The 26,934-nt window shown below is 41.1% G+C and overlaps 1 protein-coding gene across 2 annotated transcripts in view; it reads right to left on the reverse strand.

Annotated features, from left to right (window-relative positions):
- Positions 1–12,693, reverse strand: part of LOC106090690 (trithorax group protein osa) — an 82,423-nt gene extending 69,730 nt beyond the window's left edge. For both annotated transcript variants that reach the window (XM_059367817.1, XM_013256971.2), the window contains exon 1: positions 12,432–12,693. In XM_059367817.1, the coding sequence (XP_059223800.1) occupies positions 12,432–12,434 (3 nt within the window). In that variant the 5' untranslated portion in view covers positions 12,435–12,693. The remainder of the gene's footprint in view (positions 1–12,431) is intronic.
- Positions 12,694–26,934: the final 14,241 nt, after the last annotated feature.

A 26,934-nucleotide genomic window follows, 5' to 3' on the forward strand; every position in this document is an offset into this window, starting at 1 on the left:
TTTTTGTTTCTTCATTAAAGTTTACAGATTTCATTTTAATATTGTCTTGCCTTGAGGACAAGATATTGGTTCCTCGAATTCCCTTTGGAGTATTTTCTTACTAAAAATTTTAAGTTTGTTTTGTTTTCTTGCTTTTTTGTATTCATTGCCAAAGTACTTTCTCAAATGCCTCATTAACTGTCCTCTGACAAAAGAAACTAAGAAAGTAAAGAAGAATCAAACCAAAAACGCCAGTTTCCAAAAAAAAAAAAAAACTTCTAAAATGTCCATGAAAGGATACATGTCGTTGTCATGCTTTTGCGTATATTAAGCAAAAATAAATCTCCATAAATTTCTTCATCCTTGGTTCATGTCGAATCAAACATAGGAGGGGGTATGCGGAAAAGAAAAACCAAACAAAAAAGTGGAAGGAGCAAAGCGCGTCTAATTGAATAAAAATAGGATTAAAAGCGTCAAAGGGAGGAAAATAGAATAGAAGAGGCAAATTAAAGAAAAACAAAACTAATTAGGAGACTTTTGAGCTTGTTTACTGCTAACCAACAACGACGAATGTCAAAAAAAGAAAAGCTGAGAAAGCACAAAATTTCCCCTAACGCTTTGAAAAAAAGGACATCTCACCTCACTTCATCCTTTTGCTGAAAAAGTGCAAAAGAGTGGAGGAAAACTGAACCCAACAAATAAGCAGTGTTTAATGTGTTTGGCCAAAGAACAAAAAAAAAAACCAAAGCCAACAACACAACGAACAACATTGGGAAAACTTTCAATTACTTATTTGTTATTCAATGAAAGCAGCGGCTTCATTGTCTCCAGTGACAGTCCGACGTAGCTCTTTTTCAATTGTTTTCAATGAGGCATTACTCCAATGGCCAATATTCTTGAAGGCCATTTTCAATGACACAAAATTCCTAGCATTTGCTATAGAAGCAGAGTGCCCGAAAAGGCAAAAGTAAAGACAAAGAATTTCAGATTTAATTTCAAAAAGGTTTTCGTTCATTTTGACGTTATTTGGGTGTACTTAAAAATTTCTTTGTACCATTTCTTTTTTTTCTTCTTTTAACACTTTATCATAAACACCAAGTAGAGGCGATTTAATTAGCGGATTCTTTTTCGGTTAAACATTTTCGCGCATAAGAATTTTTAGCTTTGGCGCTTTAATTACATCATCATTTTCTTTGTTGTTTTTCTTAGTTGCATCTAACTTTGTTTATGGGATTAATTTTTGAGACATTTTCCGCATGCACCCTACTGGGGGTAATATTTTATGAGGAAATACTAGAAGGTGGTTGGAAAATGATATATATATATTGGTATGATATATGATATATTGGTCCCTCAAAGTATCTCAAGAAATGGGTGGTATAACTTTAATTTAATTAGCCAGCAAATCAACCAATGGAACGAGTCTTGAAATCAGGTAACTGAATATGGAGATCAATAATGTGGTTAACGAAAATAAGCCGTATCACTGGCAAAGGACATTTGAAGCACTGAAACTTAACGGTATTGCCAAGATTTAGGCTATTGTCAAAGCACTATCGAATCCCGGCAGAAGGTATTATAGGACTTCAGACACTTTTGGCGACGTAGTAGTAACTGATCGGAAAAAGCGCCATTAATTTGTTGATAATCCCAAGAGTGATAGGACGGGCCGACTATAAACCATCACAATTTCAAGACAGGAATCAGAAGACTGATTTCTGAAGAACACACACTGTGGAAGAATCGACAGAACAGAGCCACACAATCTACATTTCGACGATGTTCAAGGGTAACAATAGAGTTGGGTACCCTACCATCTCCAATCAACACCAAATCCCGCCTCTGGACACGGTCAAACAGCTCTAAGGATGATTTTGGAGCTCCAGCTCACATATGCGAGTTGTATTCCATTTCCATTTTCTGATGTACGTAGTGCAGATATTTAGAAGATTGGCGGAAGTAAAATATTTCTTACACCGCTTAAGAAAGCATAAGCACTTGAATGCTCCTTTCGACACCAGACATCACAATGAATCTTTTTGCCCAGAACGTCAGGAGCCTCTGACTGCATGCTGTCTACACCGTCGATAGATATTGACGATTGTAAAGTGTCAATAGTTTGTAGAACAACAAACAGCACTGTGTTGAGCGTGCATAAAAATGTACTCTGTTCATTCGACCCCAATCAGAAATGGCCAGCAAATCCTGGCAAAGTGTTATGTCCATAATCCACCTCCTGTCTTCAATCTCTAGAAGACTCGTCCTATGGTCGAATGAAAATGAATTGCTGTCATCCGCGAACGAGTAGATCGGATTGGAAGTTAGACCCAGTAGATCGCCAATAAAAATTAGAAAAAGAGAGGGAGAAAGGACAGCGCCTTGTGGTACTCCTGCGGTCAATCTATATTCGTCAGTTGAGAACCCATCTACAACAACTCTTATAGTGCGATCTCTCAGAAAACTCCATACAAATCGAACGAAGTTATTGCCGACACCAAATGCGACAAGCTTTGAAAATAGTGCAACGTGCCAGACCTTATCAAATGCCTTGGAGACATCGAATGCCACGACCTTACTCTCACCGAACTGGTGAATAGAGGTCACCCGTGGACCGAACTGGTGTATAGAGCGACTCCAACGTTCAGACAGGAATGCCATCAGGTCACCCGTGGAGCGATTTCTGCGGGACCCGTATTGTCGGTCGCATAGAGGACCATTGGGCTCTAAGTATCTCATAAAATGGTAACTGACCATGCTCTCCATAACTTTGGAAAGCGCAGAGTATAACGCTATTGGTCGGTAATTGGTAAGGTCGGTTGCCTCACCCTTCTTGGGGATAGGCTAGATAGAAACCTAGTCCCACATTTGGATATCAGATTCGTATTCTACTCGCAAATACCTCTTATTTGAGTCCCATATTGCCATGGTCGGTAAATATGTCCGATTTAGGGGGTTTTAAGGGTTGGGGAGGTCCCCCAAACACTTGGTCCGACAATTGGATATCCGATACGTTTTTTAATCTTAAATACCTTTCGTTTGAGTCCCATATTGTTGCTATTGAAGATTTTGGGGTTGGGCGGGCCCCACTAGATACCCCTTCCGAAATTGGATACCAAATTTTTGTTTTTAGGTGACTATAAGAGAGCACACAAAATTTCGCCTAAATCACACTACGATCTGCCATATCGCCGTTTATATGGGAGTTATATCTGGTTACACACCGATTTTAGCCATACTTATAACGATTTTCGAAGTTGTAACAGAACAGAATACTGAAAAATTTCAGTCCAATGGGATAATAATTTCAGCTTCTAGAGTCTCAAGTCTGAACCCATTTGCAATCCCCAATAAACACATTAACAACAAGTATCTGTGCACAATTTCGAGCGGCTAACTTTACGCGTTCGAGGGCTATCGTGATTTCCACAGACGGATGGACGGATAGCGATGGCGAACGACTTGGAATGTCCAGACGAGCAAGTATACATGCACTTCATCGGGTTGCAGAGCAATTTTTTCAGGTGTTACAAACGGTGTGATTAGTATACTCCGTTAGTATACTCCTCCGTTCTATGTTGGAGGATATAAAAAATCAGTGGACCGTAGAGTGAAGGCAGTTTAACCACTAAATGATCTAGAGCGAGGCGTTCATCTCTTCAAAAAGGGACGATATGGTAGCGGAAAACATAAACAGCTTTCGAGTGAAATCCGTTAGTGGACACCATCCGCCGTCTATATTTAACCTTCCCTATATTAGATGTGGTTCAACTACGTTCCGGCGGATATATTCGCCTCAATTTATACTAAGCTACGATTGATGATATCTTGCTGTGTGTTTCCCTTATAATTAGCGATACGACACGATTCATGTCACCCGATCATCTGCCCACCCAATCCTACTTGATCAAACACTATGGTCGTAGATTGCCGGATGTACCACAACTCCAAATTATAGGCTAGGATAGGGAGAAACTTATAAAAAGTCACATGAAAATGCAAATTTTGCCCATGAACAGGGGTAAACTTCTCACATATCGATGAGTGTAGTCCGATTCAAGTTTTCAGCTCCTTTTTATAGCCAACTCCGACGGTGTGCCGCAGTGCGACACCTCTTTGGAGAGAAGTTTTACATGCCATAGTACCCCACAAATGTTGCCAGCATTAGGAGGGGAAAACCACCGCTGAAAATTTTTTCTGATGGTCTCGCCATGATTCGAACCCAGGTGTTCGGGATTCATGTTTTGGTATATCTACCATATAAATCGATCTCGGATCTTGAATTCTTGAGACTCTGCAAATTTGCCCACCACCATTCCCTTAAGTAACAAGGCCAAACTCCTCACATATCAATGTGTGCTGTGCGATTCAAGTTTTAAGCTCAATGATAAGAGGCTTCCTTTTTATAGCCGAGTCCTAACGGCGTGCCGCAGTGCAACGCCTCTTTGGGGAGAAGTTTTTACATGACAGAGTACCTCACAAATATCGCCAGCATTATGAAGAAATAACCACCGCTGATGTTTTATTTTCTGATGTTCTCACCAGGATTGGAACCCAGCTGTTCAGCGTCATAGACGAATATGCTAACTTCAGCGCTACGGTGAGCGTCTAGAGGGAGGTTCTTGAGCCTTTACAGTGCGCAATACGCATCCGATGTGGCTGAAATTTTGCGCAGTGTGGTCTGCTGCCATATAAGCCGATCTGGGATTTGGGATCTTGACTCAATGACTTTTACTATAGTCAACCAAGTATGGCCTGAATCGGTTCATAACCTGATACAGCTTTAATAGTATGGCAACTTTTATCAGTTATCCTTTGTTTGCCTACAAAGAAAGAGATAGCTGGCAAATAACTTGACAAATGCGATCCATGGTGGGGGGGGGGGGGGGGTTATAGGATTCGGCCCAGCCGAACTTAGCACGTTTTTGATTGTTCAAGATCTAATGGACTTTCAGCTCATGGGTTATTTTTCTGGAAAAGTTATTTAATTTTTTGTTATCCGAAGGCGGTGCGGATCCCTCCGAACCCTAGATGGCTGGACGGATCGGGCCAACTGAAGCGAATTTTTGCTCGCATCCTTTTAGTAACCAAAAACTAAGACACTGATATAAAATTTTGGGTTCAAGAAAGTTGAGGAAGCTCCCCTCTCCCCAAAACCATCCAAACTGACATCTGCCACGAGCATGATAAAAGATCGTAAAGTGAAAGTTTTTTGGGAGTAGACTATGAATCTTAACTCCAAATTTAGCGTCGTGCCTAAAATCAATATAAAAGTCTCGAACCAAGAACGTGGGGGAAGCTCCCCTCTCCCCAAACCCTACCTCCTTTGTTCACAAATTAACATGAACAGACGGACAGACAGGTGGACAGACAGGCGGACAGGCAGGAGGACAGAAAGACAGACGGACATAGCTTAATCGTATCAGAAAGTGATTCTGAGTCGATCCTTATACTTATCAATGGGTCTATCTCTCGTCCTTTTGGGTGTTACAAACAAATGCACAAAGTCATAATACCCTGTACCCCAGTGGTGGTGTAGGGTATACAAATCTCTTAAATTGCCCTCAATTCCCCTAAGCAACTAGCTGACTGAAGAGTTCAGTATTTTTTTTTTTTTTTCATTAAATTTCCGTTTGAATATGCCAATATAGTGAAATTTCCTGTCGTTCTCTGGCTAAGAATCCTTTTTCAACATAACTTTTCCCAACTATGTGAAATTAAGGGTTGGAGGCGAAGAAAACTTTTCATAACTACAAGTATTTCCTATCTTATGGCATTGTCTTTGCTCCTTTTTTTTACGTCTTTGTTCGTTCTTTCGTGTTATAGAAGAAATTATTTTTCATTTACTGCAATTAGTGCAAAAATATGTGCTGTTAAACTTTGTCGGATATGCGGCTATGTACCACGCACAAGTGCAGGAACTCAAAACGGACCAGCCGACAGACGGAAAAACGCTGGGAGGTGAAATCAAAGAAACCAAATATCCTCCATACGGTTAAAACCAGCACTGCACTGCAGGAGAGTGAAGCACTGAACTGAAGTAAAGCAAAATATTTGTTGTATGTTTTCTTCCAGCAAGGAATTGAGACTACGAAAAAAGTGCGTTTCTTGAGTTGGTCGAGGTTTTTTGTTTTTTTTTTTTTTTAAATGCTTGGTATTCTTGCAGCGGCAGCTTTCAGTTTACTTAACTACTTAGCAGAGTATTTGCCAAGGATTACAAGGATAATGAATGTAGACGCATAATGTCTGTTATATGTGTTAGTGGCATGTCTCTCTCTTTTTTTATTAAAGTTTTTCTTTTTTTGTATTCTTTGCCTTTTAGTGGCAGTTCTTACATTGTAGTTGTTTGATACCAACCAAATGCATCCGTTTACAAAGTTGTTGTTATCCTAGCCTTTTTTTTTGTTCTTATTGTTGTTGTAATAAATATAATTTCCTTTATATTTCTTTTTAAGTTTACAAGCACATGAAAGTAGAGTAAACAACAGTATGGGAATAATAAGCAACTGCCATTGTTGTGCTGCAAGGGAAAGAGGATATAGCAAATGCTGCAAAACATTGAGTTTGTATTCGGCTTGGGAAACAAACTTAAAGTGTAGTAACAGAGATACTAGATAGTTTGTTGGAACTTTATAGAAATTTAAAAATTATTTCTAGTTTGAAAAATACTGTTAATGGAAACATTCTTTAAAAGTATTTTTTTTTTTAACTAGAAATAAATTTAAAATTTCTTTACGGTTCCAACAAATTAATACTGGAATGAATTTTTGGAGAATTTGCAAGAATGTTCCAATTTTAATGATATTTCACTGCACTTATGCCCAGTGAACCTTATTTCACTTATGACCTTATATAACTTATGAAATGTTTCACTCTCAGCACTCTCAACAAATATCCAATAACTCAGTTGGAATGGTACATGGTCCATGTCTGTCCATATTTTTTTTTTCCATATAAACATACCCCCGATATGCACAAACACCCAATAGCTCATGCATTTTGCCAGCTACCCCATAGCGCAGTAAAAATTCTCTATGGGCCAGATCAGACCACATTTAGCTTCGATGTAAAAAAATTCCCGATTTGGACTTCTTAAAACTCTGAGGTAAGAAAAATGTATGCAAAAAAATTTCCCATGTTATTTTGTAAGGACTTGTAACGCCCATCCCTAGTATGCTCCGAATCGAACCATAACCAGGCGTAAAACTCCCATATAAACGCATATTCCAGTTTGAATTCTTCGATATCCATAGCATTTATGCGTGGAGTTTATGGTTATAGAGTTTATATATAACTAGAGGTGACACGCTGATAAATCATTTGCATCACCTTGGTTGTAAAGGGTGATTTTGATAATTGTGTACAAACTTCCACTGTGAAAGTGAAAATTGTTCAATATACTCTGCCATTTAATTATGGAGAAACTCACAAACGAGTTCCTCCTCTCCTCCTATAGGTGTGGGCACCTGGCGCCTGTAGTGGAGAGTGATGCTTCAAGCGCACAGCTAGTGATCAGACTAACAAAAGAGGAAGAGAGGGATGCGCAGTTCGTCCCCAGCCATTATGTAAAGGTAGTGTTTCCGATTCAGATTCAGACAAGTACAGTGTCAACAGCCATCGCAGCCGAATCGAGAGATAAGGACAGTGGCATGGCGGCAGTAGTGTGCGATGGCTTTGCTTAGCTCACAAGAATACCGAGACAGCAATCCGGGGCACGACGTTTGAGGTTGAGGAGTATGCACCATCGCCGCAATCTGGCAAAATTACAGGATGCTGGAAGGGATAGAACTGGCATTTCAAGCACTTCTTCGGAAACTGAAAAGAGAATCAGATCTAGATCGAATAGCATAACATTGCTAAAACGCTGAGAAAGAAAAAAAGCTTCCTGCTTTCAAGTACTCTGGGACTATGTCCTGCGGAGGGAGACAACGTCGGCGCAGGAACGAAGGAAGAGCGCACTGCCCCTAAGTCTTCATGGAGGACTGTTACTTCCAAAAGGATGCCACAGCCATCACGGAAGGGGAAAATGGTCGTTGGTAAGATGCCGGCCTCTTGCGATAGAGCGGCAAGGATGCACAATAGAGATGAGCTGACTTATGAACTTATAGATATCGACAGTCCATCCTGTAGGATTTTCGAACATGTGTGGAACTCTGAAGAGGGTCCACCCATTCACATAATGAGCTGCGAGTATAGAGGGGACATATTTACACATATTGGAAGTATCCACACTCTCTGGGGTGCAAATCTCGACCTGGTGGGAACGATGGCAGTCCCCTAGCTCACAAAGGCGTTGGCAAAGACGATGGTCTTCATCCAAGGAATTGGACAATAAATTCGCTAAGGAACGTATGTTGGGATTCTTAAGAAAGCAAAACCAAGGTTCGGTAGCTTAGATATGTTAGGTCTTCCACAGAGAGGAGAACAAGGAAGGAACTCTCCTTGTAGTGGGCATTGATTAAATCTCCCCATGACAAGTTTGGCTACGACTTAAGACGTGGCGTTTTACGGGGGCCATGCTGTCTTTTTGAAGATTGGGAAGATTGGAATAGGTAAGGATCCTTATATTGAGACATCAGGCAGTGCAGCGGCAGGAGACTCAATGCCACCTAACGAACAAGGGGCCGACGATGAGACCACCACCGTCTCTCTGATACTTGGAAGACTAGAAAAAGCAAAGATACCACAGGGCAGGGCATTCGGAGGCAGTTCAATGAACGAAAAGGACATGGTGAGGCTTTTGATAAAAAAAAAGCATTTATCGCGAAACGCGAAATATTGTAATAATGAAGTTGATCGAAACCTTATCGTCAAGGAAGCCCTGAGGATCTTCAAGCCATTTAAGTCATCCGGACCTGATTGAATATTTACTACAGAAGGACCGACTATCCTATCTGGCCACTATTGTTACTGCTTGCCTTGAACTTGCATATACTCTGAAAGCCTGACAGGAGGAAAAGGTGTTATTAAATACCCAAGCCCGGCAAGGCAAGTTAAGCGATGCCAAAGGCCTACATCTCCTTTTTTTAACAGAGTCCGAACAGCGTGCTGGAGTGGGACACCTCTTTGGGGAGAAGCTATTAGGTGGCATAGAACCTCACAAATGCGGCCAGCATTAGGAGGGTATAACTACCTCTGAACATTTTTTTCTGAGGTTCTCGCCAGGCGTTCAGCGTCATATGCGGACATGCTTATCTCTGCGCTACAGTGGCCTTCACTCCTATGGTTGAAAACCAATAATAACCTATTACGCGTGCTAACTGAGGAGGGATTTGAACCCGTTTGCAACGCAATCGATGTTATAATAGTTCTGAGTGGCAAAGATCCGAATCAACTTTGCACAAGGGCCTAATTGTTTTGCAGATTGTATACGACTGAGATAGACCCAGGGATCTCAATGTTAACCCAAAGAAGACTGAAATCTACCACTTCACCAGAAAGACGTAAGTGGGCCAATTTGACGCACCATGTTTCCTTAATAAAACGATTTCCGTATCGGACAAAGTCAAATACTTAGGAGTGATCTTGGATAGGAAACGGAATTGGATGTGTCACATTCAGCAGCGTACTGAGAAGGCTGACAGACACTATGAAGACGGGCCGTAGGCTCGAAATGGGTTCTGAATCCGAGGAAAATCCACTGGCTCTACAGGTGCGTGATTAGACCAATACTTAACTACCCTTCAGAAGTTTGGTGGACTGCGATGGAGAAAAAGTGCATTGTTAGGATAATACAGGAGGCCACCGGAATGTTCATGGGCAATATTTGCAAGGATAATACAATGCAATTGTATTTGAAAGGATAATTCAACAAGATCAGAGAACATGTTTTCTTGGCATAAGCGGAGCAATGATATCCGGCCCATAGATGTTGTTGTTGTTGTAGTAGCAGTGTGTGGTACACTGAGGCGGCAGCCCTTGCCGATGAAGGAATTCATCGGATCAATCCGGTACATACAACCGGCTGCCATGGGCCCATAGACAAACAGTTTTAGTGTGAGGCAGCCACTGCGGCTATGAGACTTAATGCGGAGGGAGAATGGATAGAGGACAGAAACAGTTCGTACCTTCGCGGTAGGAGGTCGGGTGAGACCTCTTGAGATCGAGTGCTAGACACCACTGCCAGAAGCACAGTCTTGTATTGACGGATCTCGGTGTTGCCATCTGGAAGATCATGCTACACAGATTAATCAAAGCTAGAGGATAGAGTGGGCCTGGGTGTCTACATTTAGAGACCAGGGACTGAGATCTGTTTTCGAATACCTGACCATAATATGGTTCTGCAGGCGGAGATCCGGGCGATCAGGTGGTGTTATATTAACGCGAGAAGAGTCGAGTATGAACATCTTTGCGGACAATGAACATCTTTATAGCCAGTTGCCATCAGTTGCAATTACAACAAAGACGGTAAAGTCACATACAGTCTTGGAGTGTTCACGGCAAACAGACACAGAGGGTGGTATGGAAAGTAATTAGGGATTTTTTAAGTAGCACGGATTTCCTAGGATTGCCTTTTCGGGTTTAATTTTTAGTATTTAGAGCGCACAACAAGTCGATTACCGGTTTAGGTGTATGTCCATAGAGATGAGGGTCAGATTAATATTTTCAACCTATAACCTAACACAACCTAGTCTAAACCGGAGTTTTATACAAATCCGAACCGATGTCTTCTAATTTCAATAGAGATCGTTTTTAGACCAAAATACACGTCTGTGCCACATTTGAAGATTACCGGATAAAAATTGCGATTTTAACTTTAGACATATGGACATAGCTAAATTGAATCAAAAAGCGATGAAAGCGAAAGGCGGCTACTAAACTAAAAATGGGAGCCATTAAACTCTATCATCAGCGTAGTGAGATACAGGTTTATGACTGGGTAGGCGCACACACTAATTTATCGTTAAAAACTTCGTCAGCTCCATAATGGCATTGACAATGCCATTATTATTATTCTTAAGGTCCTTGATTGCCTTGGCGCGGGTAGTATTGGTTTGATTGAACAATTGACTTGATTAGCAATGGGCTGTGGGTGTGACACAAACAAGTGCACTGAGTACTACAGCAGTGGTGTCGGGTATAATCCCACTTTACAAGGCATTGATTCCACCCGTATTGTTATATGGTTCCGAAACATGGGAGCTTACGAAAGCAGACGAGGCAGTACTTTGAGTGTCTGAAAGAAATATGCTTTAATTAGCTTAATGCCAAGGAATATCCTTTCCTTAGACGAGTGCTAACCGCATGCCGCGAGGGAACCCCTTTTTGTTGACACATAAGTTTTCCATGAATACATACCTCGCAAAGGCCACCGTAGCGCAGAGGTTAGCATGTCAGCCTATGACGCTGGTGGCAAAAAAATTGCAGCGGTGGTTTTCCACTCCTAATGCTTTGCCATGTAAAAACTTAACTCCAAAGAGGTGTCGCACTGCGTCACGCCCTTCGGACTCGGCTAAAAAAAGGAGGTCCCTTATTATTGAATTTGAACTTGAGTAGGACTGCATTCATTGATATGTGAGAAGTTTGCCCCTCTTCGTTATTGGAATGTTCATGGGCAAAATTGCATACCTCGCATACGTGGCCATTATTTAAAAGTGGAAAGGGCAGACATCCTTATGACTGAGCTTTACTTGTGTTTAGGTATAACAAAAACGCAGAATCCTTTTTTTTAATTCTTGACTTAAGTAAGGCTTTCAAAATCTAGAAAGTTATAATATTTTCAAATACTATTATCCTTAAAGGCATTTACCCTCTCATTTGATGGCTTCTGACATTAAATGGAAAACTGAATATTGTTTCCTCAAGTAATATTGTCGCATTTAACCTACAATTTTTGGCAATTTATATTTCCTTATGTTTTATGCAGCCATGCTACTTTCAGTCCTTAATTTGCTTTAGAAATTTTTATTTATAATTTTAAAAGTCATAAATTGTGTTTTGATATTTCTGGGTATATTTTCCTTTGATAAAGTAAACTGTTCACTTTGCTTTCATTTGGTTTGCAAAAACATTTAAAGCAATTAAGCTTATAATCTCAGTTATGTTTAGAGATTATAAATCTCCATAATACAAACGCAAGACGTTTATAAACATATTTTTTAAAGATTTTAATCCAGAGATATATAATAGTTTGGCAAAACAAATATGAAACAAAATAGTTGGCTTTGTTTCTGGCCTTTTGCACTTTTTTCTTGCATAGAATTTAAAATCCTTAGGAAAATTGTATTAAGAACTTCTAGTTTTTGTCATTCATTATTTTGATGTGACACATAAAGCATAATCCTATTTTTCACACTCTGACACATTCCCACACATTCAAACACTCAGCCACTCTGCCACACACACACACACATAGTCATATTTGAATAGATTTTCTATTTTTCATATTTTTTGCAGTTTGTTTTTGGGATATTCGTAAAAGATATTAAAATTTTTTCCATTTAGACTTTGCATACCATTCAAAGAGAAGAAATCACAACAGAATATAAATCCACACAAAAACACTGTTAATCCTTTGAGCCTTCTCTGGGGGGTTGGAGAAGGTGGGTGATTTAAAGCTTGTTATATGCAGTCTGTCGGAGACCAGGATGTTGTAGTTGACGTTGCTGTGATGTATTTTACTCGGGGCCAAACACAAACTTCCGTTTCAGTTAGAAGAAAGAAAACGAATTTCAAGCACAAGCGGAAGCGGATATACAAAGTATTTATTCTTTTTCAGCTGTCGTTTAATTTTTTTTTTTTGTTCTTGAAAATTTGATATTAAACCGTTTTCAACGTTCAATAAATATTTTTGTTTTTTTTTTTTAATAAATAAATAAATTATTATATATCAAAAAAAGCCCGTTCGCGACTTTTTTGTTAAAGACGGCCTTACGTACGACCGTCACTTGCCGCTTTTGAATATTAAATGTTGCCTCCCAGATGCTAACGGTTACTAATATAACCCCTTAAACCAGCGAGTCACTAGTCTCTGTATGGCTGTTGTAAAACGGAAGATCACATGCATGCCCAAGACAAACCGACATACAGACAGACAGACAGATAGACAGATGGGTAAAGTCAGCGAGACAGGCCATTGCTGAAATTTTCGTCTTTTAGCCCATGCATTGGGTTAAAGTCAAGCAAAGAGATCTCCATTAACATTCGCTCGCTGCCAAAGCGGGGAGAGTGTTTTTGTTTGGCTTTTATGAAATAATGCAAATAAAACTGAAAGTGTTTTTGTGTGGCATTAATAAGTTTTGAACACCATGACAATGACTTTAGCAAACACAATTTTCCTCTCGAAGAAGAAGCCAACAACAAAATTGCCGTTAAGCCATGATCTGGCCTACCGTAAACACCCAACCAACCGACCATCCATCTATCCATCCCACCAATGTGTAGTTGTAGGTACTCATGGCCCAGAGAAAAAAAAAGTGAGAGTGTTGCCAAGAAAGTCAGCCAAGTTACCAACCAACCTGTTTGTGTCTGCCCGCATGCAAATTTACAATTCATGGTAATAAACTGTGCATGCGCAACTACATCTATACCTATACCTCACTCAACTGAAGGTGAATAAGGTGAAGGTGGTATAGAAATAAATTCACCACTCAACTATTTAACACAAACTTACCACCAAAAATCCACCTATGTTTGTGAGGCAGGTTAGCAATAACCTTACACAACATTTTTATGTTGGTTTACGGAACTCTTGTCTTTGGGTTAAATTTGTATTCTCTTCTCACTCTCGGTATTTATCTCTCATTCTGTTTCTCTGTTCTCTTCTCTCTTGGCCAACATATAATTTCACTTTCATTTGCTTCATTATCAACTTCATTATTATGATCGTAGCGGCTGCGCAAGGCATTTTTATTATTGCCACCCAAAATACCCAAGAAATATTTCTCTCTGCTCTTGCTGTCTGACTGTGTTTTAAAAATACTCCACCAAAACCAGTTTGGTTTTATTTCTCTCTGCACATGAAGGCCTGTCTGTTGCTTACTATGTGACCATTCAGTTGCTCATGCGCATTAAACACTTAATCACCACCATGTGCTCTAAGGCGTCAATATGTGGTTGAAGATGTCTTTTGTTTCTTTTTTTTTTTTTTTGTTGGCCTTATCAGGCCTGTGTAAATTTTTTAAAATTTACGATTGACAGACATTGGGGAGAGGCAGAGTCTATGTTCTTTATTTTACAAAAATAGCTCCCATATATATCTCTCATCCGATGTGGTTTTTTAAGGCTATACAAGCCACAATTTTGGTCCGATCTTTACAAGATTTTACATGCGATTGTTTATTTGACACTTTAAAAGGTGTGCAAAATTTCATAAAAATCGGTTTAGATTTAGACCTTTCATCCGATATGGACTTTAAAGGCAGTAAAAGCCAAGTGACCAAATACATCTCTAAATATGCTGGGCTTGAGATATTCTATATGACGTCCCAGTTTGTGTGCAAAATTTCATCAAAATTGGTCACAGGTTTAGATATAATTCCCATATAATCTTTAATCCGATATGGCCCTTTAGGCATGTGGAAATCCAAATTTTTGTCCTATCGTAAGAAAATCTTAAAGTATTCTATTTGATATTTCAATAGATATTCAAATTGAAGTATGATTAGATTTGGAGATAAGTTCTATATATTAAAAGAACTATGTACACTAGGCGGTGTAGGGTATTATATAGCCAGACTTTTGCCTTTCCTTGCTGTTTTTTTTTTAATTGGTTGCGATCGCAATTGAAATACTTGTCATTTTCAGTTAAAAAACAAGTAAAAGCGTGCTAAGTTCGGCCGGCCGAATCTTATATACCCTCCACCATGGATCGCATTTGTCGAATTCTCTTCCCGGCATCTCTTCTTAGGCAAAAAATGATATAAGAAAAGATTTGCTCTGCTATTAGAGCGATATCAAGATATGATCCGGTTTAGACCACAATTGAGTTATATGTTGGAGACGTGTGTAAAATGTCAGCCAATTCGAATAAGAATTGCGCCCTTTGGAGGCTCAAGAAGTAAAATAGAGAGATCGATTTATGTGGGAGCTGTATCGGGCTATAGACCGATTCCGACCATAATAAACATGTTGATGGTCAAGAGAGGATTCGTCGTACAAAATTTCAGGCAAATCGGATAATAATTGCGACCTCTAGAGGCTCAAGAAGTCAAGATCCCAGATCGGTTTATATGGCAGCTATATCAGGTTATGAACCGATTTGAACCTTATTTGGCCCAGTTATTGAAAATAAGAATAAAATACGTCATGCAAAATTTCAGCCAAATCGGATAAGAATTGCGCCCTCTAGAGGCTCAAGAAATCAAGACCCAAGATCGGTTTATATGACAGCTAAATCGGGTTATGAACCGATTTGAACCATACTTAGCATAGTTGTTGAATATCATAACAAAATGGTTGAAGCAAAAATTCATTCAAATCGGATAAGAATTGTGCCCTCTAGAGGCTCAAGAAGTCAAGACGCAAGATCGGTTTATATGACAGCTATATCGGGTTATGAACCGATTTGAACCATACTTAGCACAGTTGTTGGATATCATAACAAAATACTTCGTGCAAAAATTCATTTAAATCGGATAAGAATTGCGCCCTCTAGAGGCTCAAGGAGTCAAGACCCAAGATCGGTTTATATGGCAGCTATATCAGGTTGTAGACCAATTCGAACCATACTTGGCACAGTTGTTGGATATCACAACAAAATACTTCGTGCTAAAATTCAATCAAATCGGATAAGAATTGCGCACTCTAGAGGCTCAAGAAGTCAAGACCCAAGATCGGTTTATATGGCAGCTATATCCGGTTATGAACCGATTTGAACCATACTTGGCACAGTTATTGGATATCATAACAGAACACTTCGTGCAAAATATCATTCCAATCGGATAAGAATTGCGCACTCTAGAGCCTCAAGAATTCAAGACCCAAGATCGGTTTATATGGCAGCTATGTCAAAACATGGACCGATATGACCCATTTACAATGCCAACCGACCTACACTAATAAGAAGTATTTGTGCAAAATTTCAAGCGGCTAGCATTACTTCTTCGAAAGTTAGCGTGCTAGACATGGCATGGACATGGCTAGATTGACATAAAATGTCGCGACGATCAAGAATATATATACTTTATGGGTCTCAGACTAATATTTCGAGCAGTTCCAAACAGAATGACGAATTTAGTATACCCCCATCCTATGGTGGAGGGTATAAAAAGGAAAGTGTTAATGGTCTAGGCAGTAAGTTCATTCAATCATTATATAAATGAATTGGAAACTGTTTTTGGAAATGTCTAGCCGCTCGAAATTTTGATAAATACTTTCTTTATATAGAAAATAAAACTCCCATATAGACAAACTCTCGACTATCTTTTTCAATTTCTAAATATTGTACAATGGTATGGTAATGGTATAACCGCTTTTCTAGCATGCAATGCTAGTGCAAATTTGCCCATGAACATACCATTAAGGAACAGCGGCAAACTTCTCACATATCAATGAGTGCGGTCCGATTCAAGTTTAAGCTCAATGATAAGGAGCCTCCTTTTTATAGCCGAATCCGAACGGCGTGCCGCAGTGCGACACCTCTTTGGGGAGAAGTTTTTACATGTAGGAAATAACCACCGCTGAACATTTTATAATGGTCTCGTCAGGATTTGAACCAAGGCGTTCAGGATCTTAGGCGGACATGCAAACCTCTGCGCTACGGTGGCCTCCCATTAGCATAGATCTTATTATAACATATTGTGAAGAGTGAGGTTTAGAGCTATAAGAGGGAACCTCTGGATCAAGCGGCATATCCAACGGGTCTTAACAACATTCAAACAACGTAGCAGATGAAATGAATGGCTACCTGCCGAATGTGATTCTTGGAAATTGACCGCCTCCCATTACACCTGAAGAAATTGATCTCCCCCAGCAATCCAAGGTAGTTCGGGCTCAATTACGATCCCACAGATGCAGCCGCCTCAACTACAATAAAGCAAAGATTGATGTTAACGTGCAGGATTTGTGTCCTGGGACCACACGTCACCCATTTAACTTCCCAGCCAAACCCTCTCGACTCAGACCCAGAGCCCTTTGGACGCACTTCATGATAGAAAACAACGCAACGCTTCGACAACAACAATCCACCTCAAAAAGAAGTATCTGTGCAAAATTTTGAGCAGCTACCTTTACGCCTTCGGATTGGAGCATTTCCTATGTCATTACTTGGCTTTCAGATAGTGACACGTAGGTGGGGACACAATACCAGACATGAACCAACTTAGGGGCGTGACATGGAAAACAATTAAGGATTTTGACAGTATGGCGGACTTCCTAACTTAGATTTTCTTTTTGGAGTTTATTTTTTTTAGTATTAAGAGAGCACAACAAGCCGATTACTCGCTTGAGTGTATGTTCATAGTGGCATGGTGCGGATTAATATCCGCAGCCTCTTTTCCACCTAACCTAACCCAACCTACGCCTTCGGATGCTAGGATGACGCAGAAGGACGGACGGATTACCATGAATCGATGTCGCATGTGAAGTTGATCAAGAATATCTATTGTTTATGGGGAAGCAGATCAACATTTCGAGGTCTTACAAATGAGGTGTTTCCCCCCATCCTATTTATGATGATGGGTATTAAAATATTGAACCCGAATAATGTCTTGTTCTTTGCTTTTTTTATATCGACATACTCTTCACTCATATACCTGTCTTGGTTTAACTGTAAATACATTTGGAAACCATTTTATTGCGAAACACATTTTCAATCCCCCATTTTTTCATTTCAAGCTCTGCTTCAAGACTCTCGTAAGTGAGAATTTTCTCATCAATTAAAACGTTTTGTAACTCTTGGTACCCATATGCAGTTTGGTTATTACATTTTTTAAAAAAAAAATCTTCAGTTGCATATTTTGTTTGTTTCCCCTGCATTGACTTGTTTTCTTGTTGAAACGAACAATTATGGGAAGATTCCACATTAATGCATTACTGCCACAGTCACAACAATAACGAAAGTGGCATAACATGATATTCGAATCGTGATGTACCTCCCTCGGAGTATGTCTGTGAAAATGCCGTCATCACTTTTGCTTTCGAACACTTAGCCATCATGCACTTACAGACAGAGCGAGAGATTTACAAACATTCCAAATGCATCAACTTTCAACTTGAAAGCAGACACACATATAAAAGTTTCTGCGAATGGTGTTGCATCAGCAGCAACAGACATTTCTCCTTTATCCCACATGCCGCCAAGTCAGTCAAGTAATCGGCCATTGATGTCTTGGAGTTATTATTATTTTTCCTAATAGCAGTAGCATTTATGACCTCTTATTAAACTCGTCTTTAAGGAGAAAATGGAGAAAAAAAAGTACTCACAATACAAAGCAATTTTTATTATTTTAAATTGTTGTCCCGCATAGAGGGGTATACAATGGGAAATGATATGGTTGGCCACTGTAGAAAGGTGAATGGTGAAGAACTGGAGAAAGAAAATCCACAGACTTGGCTTGTATAGGGATCACCGCAGGATATGAGGTTCTCTACAGAATCTACAGAGGTATATGTTCGGGTTTTTGACAAAAGTTTTGCAATTTTGTTACAGAAATTCGCTTATATTCAATTTTAAATGCGATAAATATTCAAGACTGAAGAAGGTCACACACTGTGTAGATAAGATAAAATTCCCCGGAAAACTATATACCATGATAATTCATAAGACGACCATCAGGGTCGAATATCATACCATCCTCAACCATATGCAGAAGGCATGTGGGAGGTTGGACCCCTCCGGCAGCCCTCAGGCTATCGAAACGCTGACGTGTTGGAAGGGAGTCGCGAACCATTCCATTCGGGTGTGCGGCATATCCACCTACATGTCTGACCGCCATGTCGACCAAGAACGTGTCAATCCTGGGTATTCCTGCAGCCTGATATACCTTCCTGTTGGCTGGCGTTCTATATTGTCCTTGTGGCGTCATCAACCCCCATTAGGCCCAGTGCATGCCGAAGTATCTTCCTCTCAAATATTCTTATCCGTTCCATCTGGTTCGATGAAATAGAGCTCCATACCGGAAATGAGTATGTCGTCGTTGGCCTGACCACCTGTTTGGCCTGACCACCTGCTCAATCCGCCTGTCTTCCACATCATCCCAGCGTATGCATGAAACGCGTTCTTACCCTTATCTAACAGCAGGACAACATGTCCGGTGAAGGCCATGTCCTCCTGAAAACAACGCCCAAATATTTTAAGGACCAATAGTTGGTGATGACTTCACCTCTAACTTTGATGCTAGGGACATAGGACCTACCATTCTTATATAGATTTAATTTCTTCTCTCGAAACACCATAGTCCTGCAATTAGGAACTTTTAAACATAATCACCATTCAGTGCGGTATCATATAATAACCTCAAGATACTCCTCAAGATTTCGGGCGGCCCTCTTTGCCCTAGGATGAGTAGACGCCATCAAAATGTCATGCGCATAAACAAGGAGCAGTTCCCCTGCAGTCGGCTCCGGTAAATCTGCCAAAAAGAGATTATAAAGCCGATTACTGACTTAGGTGTATGCCCATAGTGGCATGGGGCGGATTATTATCTGCACCCTCTTTTCAACCTAACCTAAGGACCGGCCCAAGGACAGATCCCTGCGATACCCCTGCCCCAACATCCTTCAAGGCTGATCTGTAACCAGCCACTATCACCCTGAATGACCTCTCCTTGAGGTAGTTTTCCAAAATGTCGATGATGTAGTCATCAAAGCCATAACTCATCATTTTATGCACCAAGCCCTCCAGACAGTGTCAAAGGCCCTCGCAAAGTGCAGACTCGCCGTTATTGTGACACTGCGATTGTTGAATCCCTCTGTAACCCTATTCGTTAGGACCATTAGCGCATGTGTCGTAGAGGTCGACCGCTTAAATCCAAACTGGAATTCCCGCAGTATATGGGACTAGTAGATGTGGTCCTTCATGGTCTGAAGAATAAGAATCTCAAGCAGTTTGGACACTGACGACAGGGGAGATATGGGCCTATAACTAGCAGGTGAGGTAGGATCCTTGCCAGGCTTCAATATCGGAACCGCCTTCCTGAATTTGGAATAAGCAACTATGTAAAATGAACTTCAACGGGGAAAATACGGCTGTTACATCGGTTACCACATAGGGTTCATTCCGACTTATTAAGCCAGTGGATATTGGAGCTATCCTCCAGAGAATGAACGGGTAAGAAGAACTCTGGAAAGGATGGCAGATGCGAGGACATGGCGTTTCCTGGCAATAACTCTCTGTGGTAACCGATGCATCAGCCATATTTTCCCCGTTGAGGTCCATTTTAGGGGCATATTTGCTTCTCTAAATTCAGGAATCCAGTTCGCACTTTGGGCCTTCACAACCTAGTCCGTTATAATATTTGCCTTTCCCTCGGCAGTTGTGACCGGACTACCGTTTTCTTCAATTAAATTCTCGATATTGTTCCTCCTTCTTGCACTACTAATGTCCTTGAGTTTCCTAAACATCTCATTGTCTGATCGTATATTCTCCAACATCCGAATGTAGTTGTCCTCCTCAAAGCGAGCAAATCATTGAGCAATTATATATCCTTGGTTCCTTATAATAGCCCCGAGGATCAAAGATTCCTGCTAGTCTATCATTCTATACCTTCTCCTTCTTAGGGTCTTCTTTTCATTAATGAAGTCTACAATGTCCTCAGGGAGGTCTCTTAAGGTCCCCTTGAATGGCCTCATCTTCCTCATGGCACTATTTATCGCCCCAGAGATAGCTATAGCCATCCCTTCAATTGCCCTATCAACCTCATCCGTTGTGACATTCCATGTAGTAGGCATCTCATACAAACTGAGGTCCTCGGATAACGTATCATGCAGGACTCGGACCCTTAAACTCCGGAAATCAAAAATCTTCTTTGGTAGGCACTCCCCAACATCAACATCAGGGGTCTCCAAAAGAACAGCTCTATGGTCCGAATTCCAAATCAAGCGTCTTAAGGCCCCTGTTGTCCCTAACCGAGTTCACAAGTCATATTCTTCTCGTCCTCGTGAACACGACGATAAATGACCTTGTCTATGCAGTGCTCATCGAAGGCCCGCCAGTCCTTAGGAGTGAAATAGTGGGTGTCATCCTTAACCACTTGTGAAGTATGCGCCGTTCCAATTCATATCGTTTCCACCCCAGTGGAAAACGATATTAGCATTCAGGTCACCGCCTATCACAGCCTCGGCAGGGCCTATATAGTCCGTAAGCCGATCCAATGCCCCAGTAGGCAAGACGTCAGTCGGTGTATTGTACAGAGAGACAAAACCCATATGTCCTCCGGAAACCTTTACCCCGACGATCGTACACTCAATTCCATCCAGGTTGCATTTACACTTCTCAGCCACCATATTTGATCTCACCGAAATCGCACTACCTCCGCCCCTCATGCCATTAGTCTTATCCCGCCTAAAGCAATTGTAGCCATCAATCTTAAACACATGTCTATCTGAAAGTCCATGTTCGGCCATCATCAAAACATGCGGTCTGTGCCGATCCATACACATCTTGAGATAGTGTCTCTAGTGACGAAACACTATTTAATTTACATTTATAAAGATAGTTCTAAATCCGGGCTTCAAGGCGCATTGACAACAATAGCCCATAGGGCGCACGGGTCCTCTCATCATCGTTCTTCAGTTGCCGATACGTGTCAGCATATGTCCCAATCTTTCTGATACAAGTCATCAAATCACCGCCAAGGAGACGCGTACACTCGCCATCGAAGTGATATAGTGCTCTATCAAAGACCCCAGAGTGAGCTGCTGGGGTTGTAGCTGCTGAAGCATTCATTTGTTCTCCACGGGTCACGAAAGTGGTTCCGATATTGAAGCCAGGCAAGGATCCTACTTCACCTGCTAGTTACGTGCCCATATCTACCCAGTCGTTAGTGTCCAAACTGCTTAAGATTCTAATTCTTCAGACCATGAATGACCACATCGCAGAGTCCCATATACTACGAAAATTCCAGTTTGGATTTAGGCGGTCGACCTCTACGACACATGCGCTAATGGCTCTGACGAATAGGGTCACAGAGGGATTCAATAATCGAAGTGTCACAATAGCGACCTGTCTGGACTTTGCGAGGGCCTTTGACACTGTCTGGCAGGAGGGCCTGAAGCATAAGATGAGGAATTATGGCTTTGATGACTACATCATCGACTTCGGCATTCTGGAAGCCTACCTCAAGGATAGGTCATTCAGGGTGATAGTGGCTGGTTTCAAATCAGCATTGAAGGATGTCAGGGCAGGGGTCCCGCAGGGTTCTGTCCTTGAGCCGGTACTTTATAATCTTTTTTGGCCGATCGACCGGAGCCGGCAGCCGGGGAACTGCTCCTTGTTTATGCGGATGACATTTTGGTGGCATCTATTCATCCTAGGGCAAAGAGGGCCGCCCGAAATCTTGAGGAGTATCTTGAGGTCCTTATGCGATACTTCACTACATGGCGATTATGCTTAAATGTTCCTAAATGCAGGACTATGGTGTTTCGAGGGTAGAAATGAAATCTATATAAGAATGCTAGGTCCTTTATCCCTAGCATAAAAATTGGAGGTGAGGTTACCCCGACAGGTTGACCAGCTATTAGATAAAGGTAAGAACGCCTTTCATGAATACGCTGGGATGATGAGGACGACAGGCGGATTGAGCAGGAAGGTAAAGCTCTCCATTTACAAACAGGTGGTCAGGCCAACGATGACATACTCATTTCCGGTAAGGAGCTCTATCTCATCGAACCAGATGGAACGGATAAGAATATTTGAGAGGAAGATACTTCGGCATGCACTGGGCCTAAGGCGGATGATGACGCCACAAGGACAATATAGAACACCAGCCAATGAAGGGTATATCGGGCTGGCGGGATACCCAGGCCGCCATCAATGGGAGGAAGGGGGATAGTCATATTTGTCGTCATACGTCCAGGCACTCTCCTGGCGGTTCTCTTTCGAAGTTGTTTCATCCGCTTTCGGCAATCCCTGAAACTGGCCACATGTCCATCAGCCTTATAGTTGACGCAATGGACTGGGATGCTGATGGTCTTAACAATTCGACCTCTTGACGATTCAGTAATCACCTCCTCCGTATTCAGATCCTTCTCAGGAATGCCGCAATTATGGGGCCCATGTGAACTTTCGCGAATATGTGCCCAAACCGCTGGCCATTCCGGCATTGTGTCAGGCCACCTAGCGCAGAGGTTAGCATGTCCACCTATGACGCTGAACGCCTGGGTTCGTATCTTGGCGAGACCATCAGAAAAAAAAAAATATTTTTTCAGGGGTGGTTTTCTTCTCCTAATGCCATTCGGACTCTGCTATAAAAGGGAGGCCCCTTATCATTGAGCTTAAACTTGAATCGGACTGCACTCATTGATATCTGGGAAGTTTGCCCCTGTTCTTTGGTGGAATGTTCATGGGCAAAATTTGCAATTTGCATTTGTCAGGCCACCTGACTTATGTCTCTTAATATAAAACCGACAATGCAGCATATACTGCAGTTTCTTAAAACCGCTGACATCAGACCCATTTCCCAACTGGAGGATCCAGCGATCCCCTTCCTACTTAAGTATCTTTAAAACGTCTAATTTAGGCCCATAGTCTCCTAGAAACTGCCAAAGGTCCTCAATATCATACGTTTTAGATAAGCCCTTTATCACAAGGGAGACAGGAGAGGCCGGATGGCATTGGATCTTGCTTAAATACTGAGTGCCTACGAAGCTCAATATAACACGGTGAGTTATTGACATCTATAGGATTTTTGGCGCCTTAGGATTTTTTCAAAAAATTTGTAAGTGATGGGCTAATCCTATACCCCATTAGGAATTTTAAGGCATTTATATCCGTTTTGCCTTCAACCACGGCCAGTGGGTGGTTTGCTGTTTCTGGGTTTTCTGGTTAATCATGATTTTTGCCTCTTCTGTTGCTTTGCAATTTTCCATTGGTATCCCTCGATTTTCATTCCATGGTACTTGAATTTATGAACACAATTCGAGTGTTGTGTTGGTACAGCTTTAGTTGTTTTACCGATTTTGGCTGTGCGATTTTTTGTTGGTTTATTGTAACTTGGCCTCTGTGTCTCCATAACACTTCCGTCCATTTTTATTTTGTGTGGTGTCATCCTCATCATCATCATCATCATCATCGTTGTGATAGCCATGATTATCATCATGGCCATGGCTATGTGCAGTAGATGTAAAACAACAAAACGAGGCATTTGGCGATTGTTTTTCTTGTATTTCGGTTTGCTTACTTTGGCTTTATCAAACAGCCACATCATCATCCTCGCTATGGGCACCTTCATTGGCATCATCATGACTGGGAGGATATGCCTCGTCATTTTGCTTGTTGTCTTATTTAATATTTCGGTTGTTTTTATAAACTCTTTTTTTCTTTTTTTCTGTTTTTTTTTTTTTGGGTTTTCATTCAATAGGTCTAACTAGATTGTGGCCAGAACTTGATTTCAGTTGGGTTGGGGGTCAGTTTGTATTATTTATTTTGTTTTTATACTCTGCCTCGCTATTTTGGTTAAGGGTTTCATAAGACAAGTGCATTGGTTTGTAACGCACAGAGGAAGCGAAGATGAGACCTCTTGTACCTTAACCAATTGTAATAGTAGGTTAGGTTAGGTTTCAGTGGCAGTCTCCCATCAGACACACGTTGAGGTTTTCGTTCATTCTGATACCGCAGGAACAGGAGAAGAAAAATAACTTCTAGTTTCTATTGTTCCGATAGTTCCATCTTCTAGTGATTTCTTATTTCCGCTAGATTAGGTTAGGTTAGGCTTCAGTGGCAGTCTGCCATCAGACACACGTTGATGTTTTCGTTCATTCTGACACCGCAAGGAACAAGGGAAGAAAATTACTTCTAGTTCCTATTGGTCCTATAGTTCCATCTACTCGCACATTTTTATATCCGCTGGGTTAGGTTGGGTTAGGTTAGGTTTAAGAGGCAGTCTGCCATCAGACTCACTAAGAAGTTTTCGTCCATTAGGATACTACAGGAGCAGGAGAAAGAAGATGCCTTCTAATTCCTATTGTTGTACCATCCACATCGCTGCCCATCAACTGGCCATTGTTAACATCCGCTAATTCAGACAAGAAATTATAACCTAAAGTAAAAGACCTACTGCCTGCCGGAGCATACACAGACCAGATGTTCTATGGTCTACTCTTCTTCGTCATCGTCACAGATTCTGTCCTTTCAGATGTCCTTTCTAAATGATGGACTGATGGTTGCAAACCTTCAGTCCATCGGCATGTTTTTCTTTCAGACCGTAACCTGTCATGACGAGCAACATGACTGAGACTTTTGTTCTAGCCAATGATAGCAAAAGGGTAGACCTCTTCAAATTTAGATTTGGCCGCAAAATTTTCGAGTGTTCAGTACCCGCACTTTGTGACCATCTGTCATTTGTTGCCATTCAGGCCTAATCCTGAATACTTAGTTTACATGTCGCTAAAAGAATACCTGCAGATTAAAGTTCCCCTGGAATGTGTAAAGTAATTCCTAGTCTCTCAGCTCAATAATTCTTTGGGATGTCTCTGTGGCCCTGCACCCAGAACATGTGAATTTTGAACTTTTAAGCTATCGCATTGAGGGAACTGCGACAATCGAGGCTGGTTTTTAAATTCAGTTATACGTTCCCTAGAGATTTAATGGCTGCTAAGCTTTCTGAGAAGATATTTAAGCCAATTTTCGTTACGACATTATGTCTGAACCATTTCACAACTTCCTGCTCAGTAAGGCTGTGATGCACAAACAAGTCATACCTTGGATCCGGCTGAGCATTGAACAGTAGATGCACTTTTATAGCGCCGTTCACCAGACTACAACACCATATAGCATTATAGGTATACTGCGGTGTACAACCCATATACTGGTTGTAAGTTGTTTAAAATCCGAACTTCTGACAATGACTCACTGGCAAGTGAATAGGGCAATAGTTACCTTTCCAGCACTTTCCAAAATGTTCGATTTGAAGTTCAATTTTTTGTTCAGCCCAACATGCGGGTACTTTGTGGTTTAAGTAGGTGCAACATTCTGTCCTCCCAACGAGACAGATGGCACTGTGTGTATCTCATGCTAGAAAGATGAATTTACGCTTCCACCAATTTCGGTAGCCAACTTCGCTGTCGTACGTAGAGCTTTCTGAAGAGCTTATTATACCCACCACCATAGGATGGGGGTGTACCAATCTACTCATTCCGTTTGTAACACCTCGAAATATTCGTCTAAGACCCCATAAAGTATATATATTTTTGATCGTCTCGACGTTCTGAGTGGTCTAGCCTTGTCCGTCCGTCCCTCCGTCTGTCGAAATTACGATAGAGGTCGAACGTGTAAAGCTAGCCGCTTGAAATTTTGCACAGATACCTAATTTCGATGTAGGGATTTTAAATGGGCCATATCGGTTCAGATTAGATTTGACTTCTTGAGCCCTTGGAAGCCGCAATTTTTGTCCGAATTGGCGGAAATTTTGCATGTAAAGTTCAGCTACGACTTCCAACAAGTGCGCCAAGTATGGTCCAAATTGGTCTATAATCTGATATAGCTCCCATATAAACCGATCTTCCGATTTGACTTCTTGGACCACTGGAAGTCGAAATTTTTATCTGTGAACTGAAGTTTTGCATGTATTATTCTTTTATGTCTTCTGCGCTCTGTACGATCCAAATCGGTCAAGAGCATGATATAGCTACCATATATACCGATCTCCCGATTTGACTTCTTGAGCCCTAACAAGCCGAAATTTTTTCCCATTTGGCTGGAATTTTTTATGTGGTGTTCTGTAATGACTTTCAACAACTGTGCCAAATACAGCCAAAATTGGTATGGCGAAAATGGCCCATATCGGATCATATTTGGATATAGCTGTCATATAGACCGATTTAGTGTCTTAGGCCCATAAAAGCTTTATTTTTCAACCGATT

This window comes from Stomoxys calcitrans, chromosome 4 (assembly GCF_963082655.1).
Source record: "Stomoxys calcitrans chromosome 4, idStoCalc2.1, whole genome shotgun sequence".
Lineage (NCBI taxonomy): Eukaryota > Metazoa > Arthropoda > Insecta > Diptera > Muscidae > Stomoxys > Stomoxys calcitrans.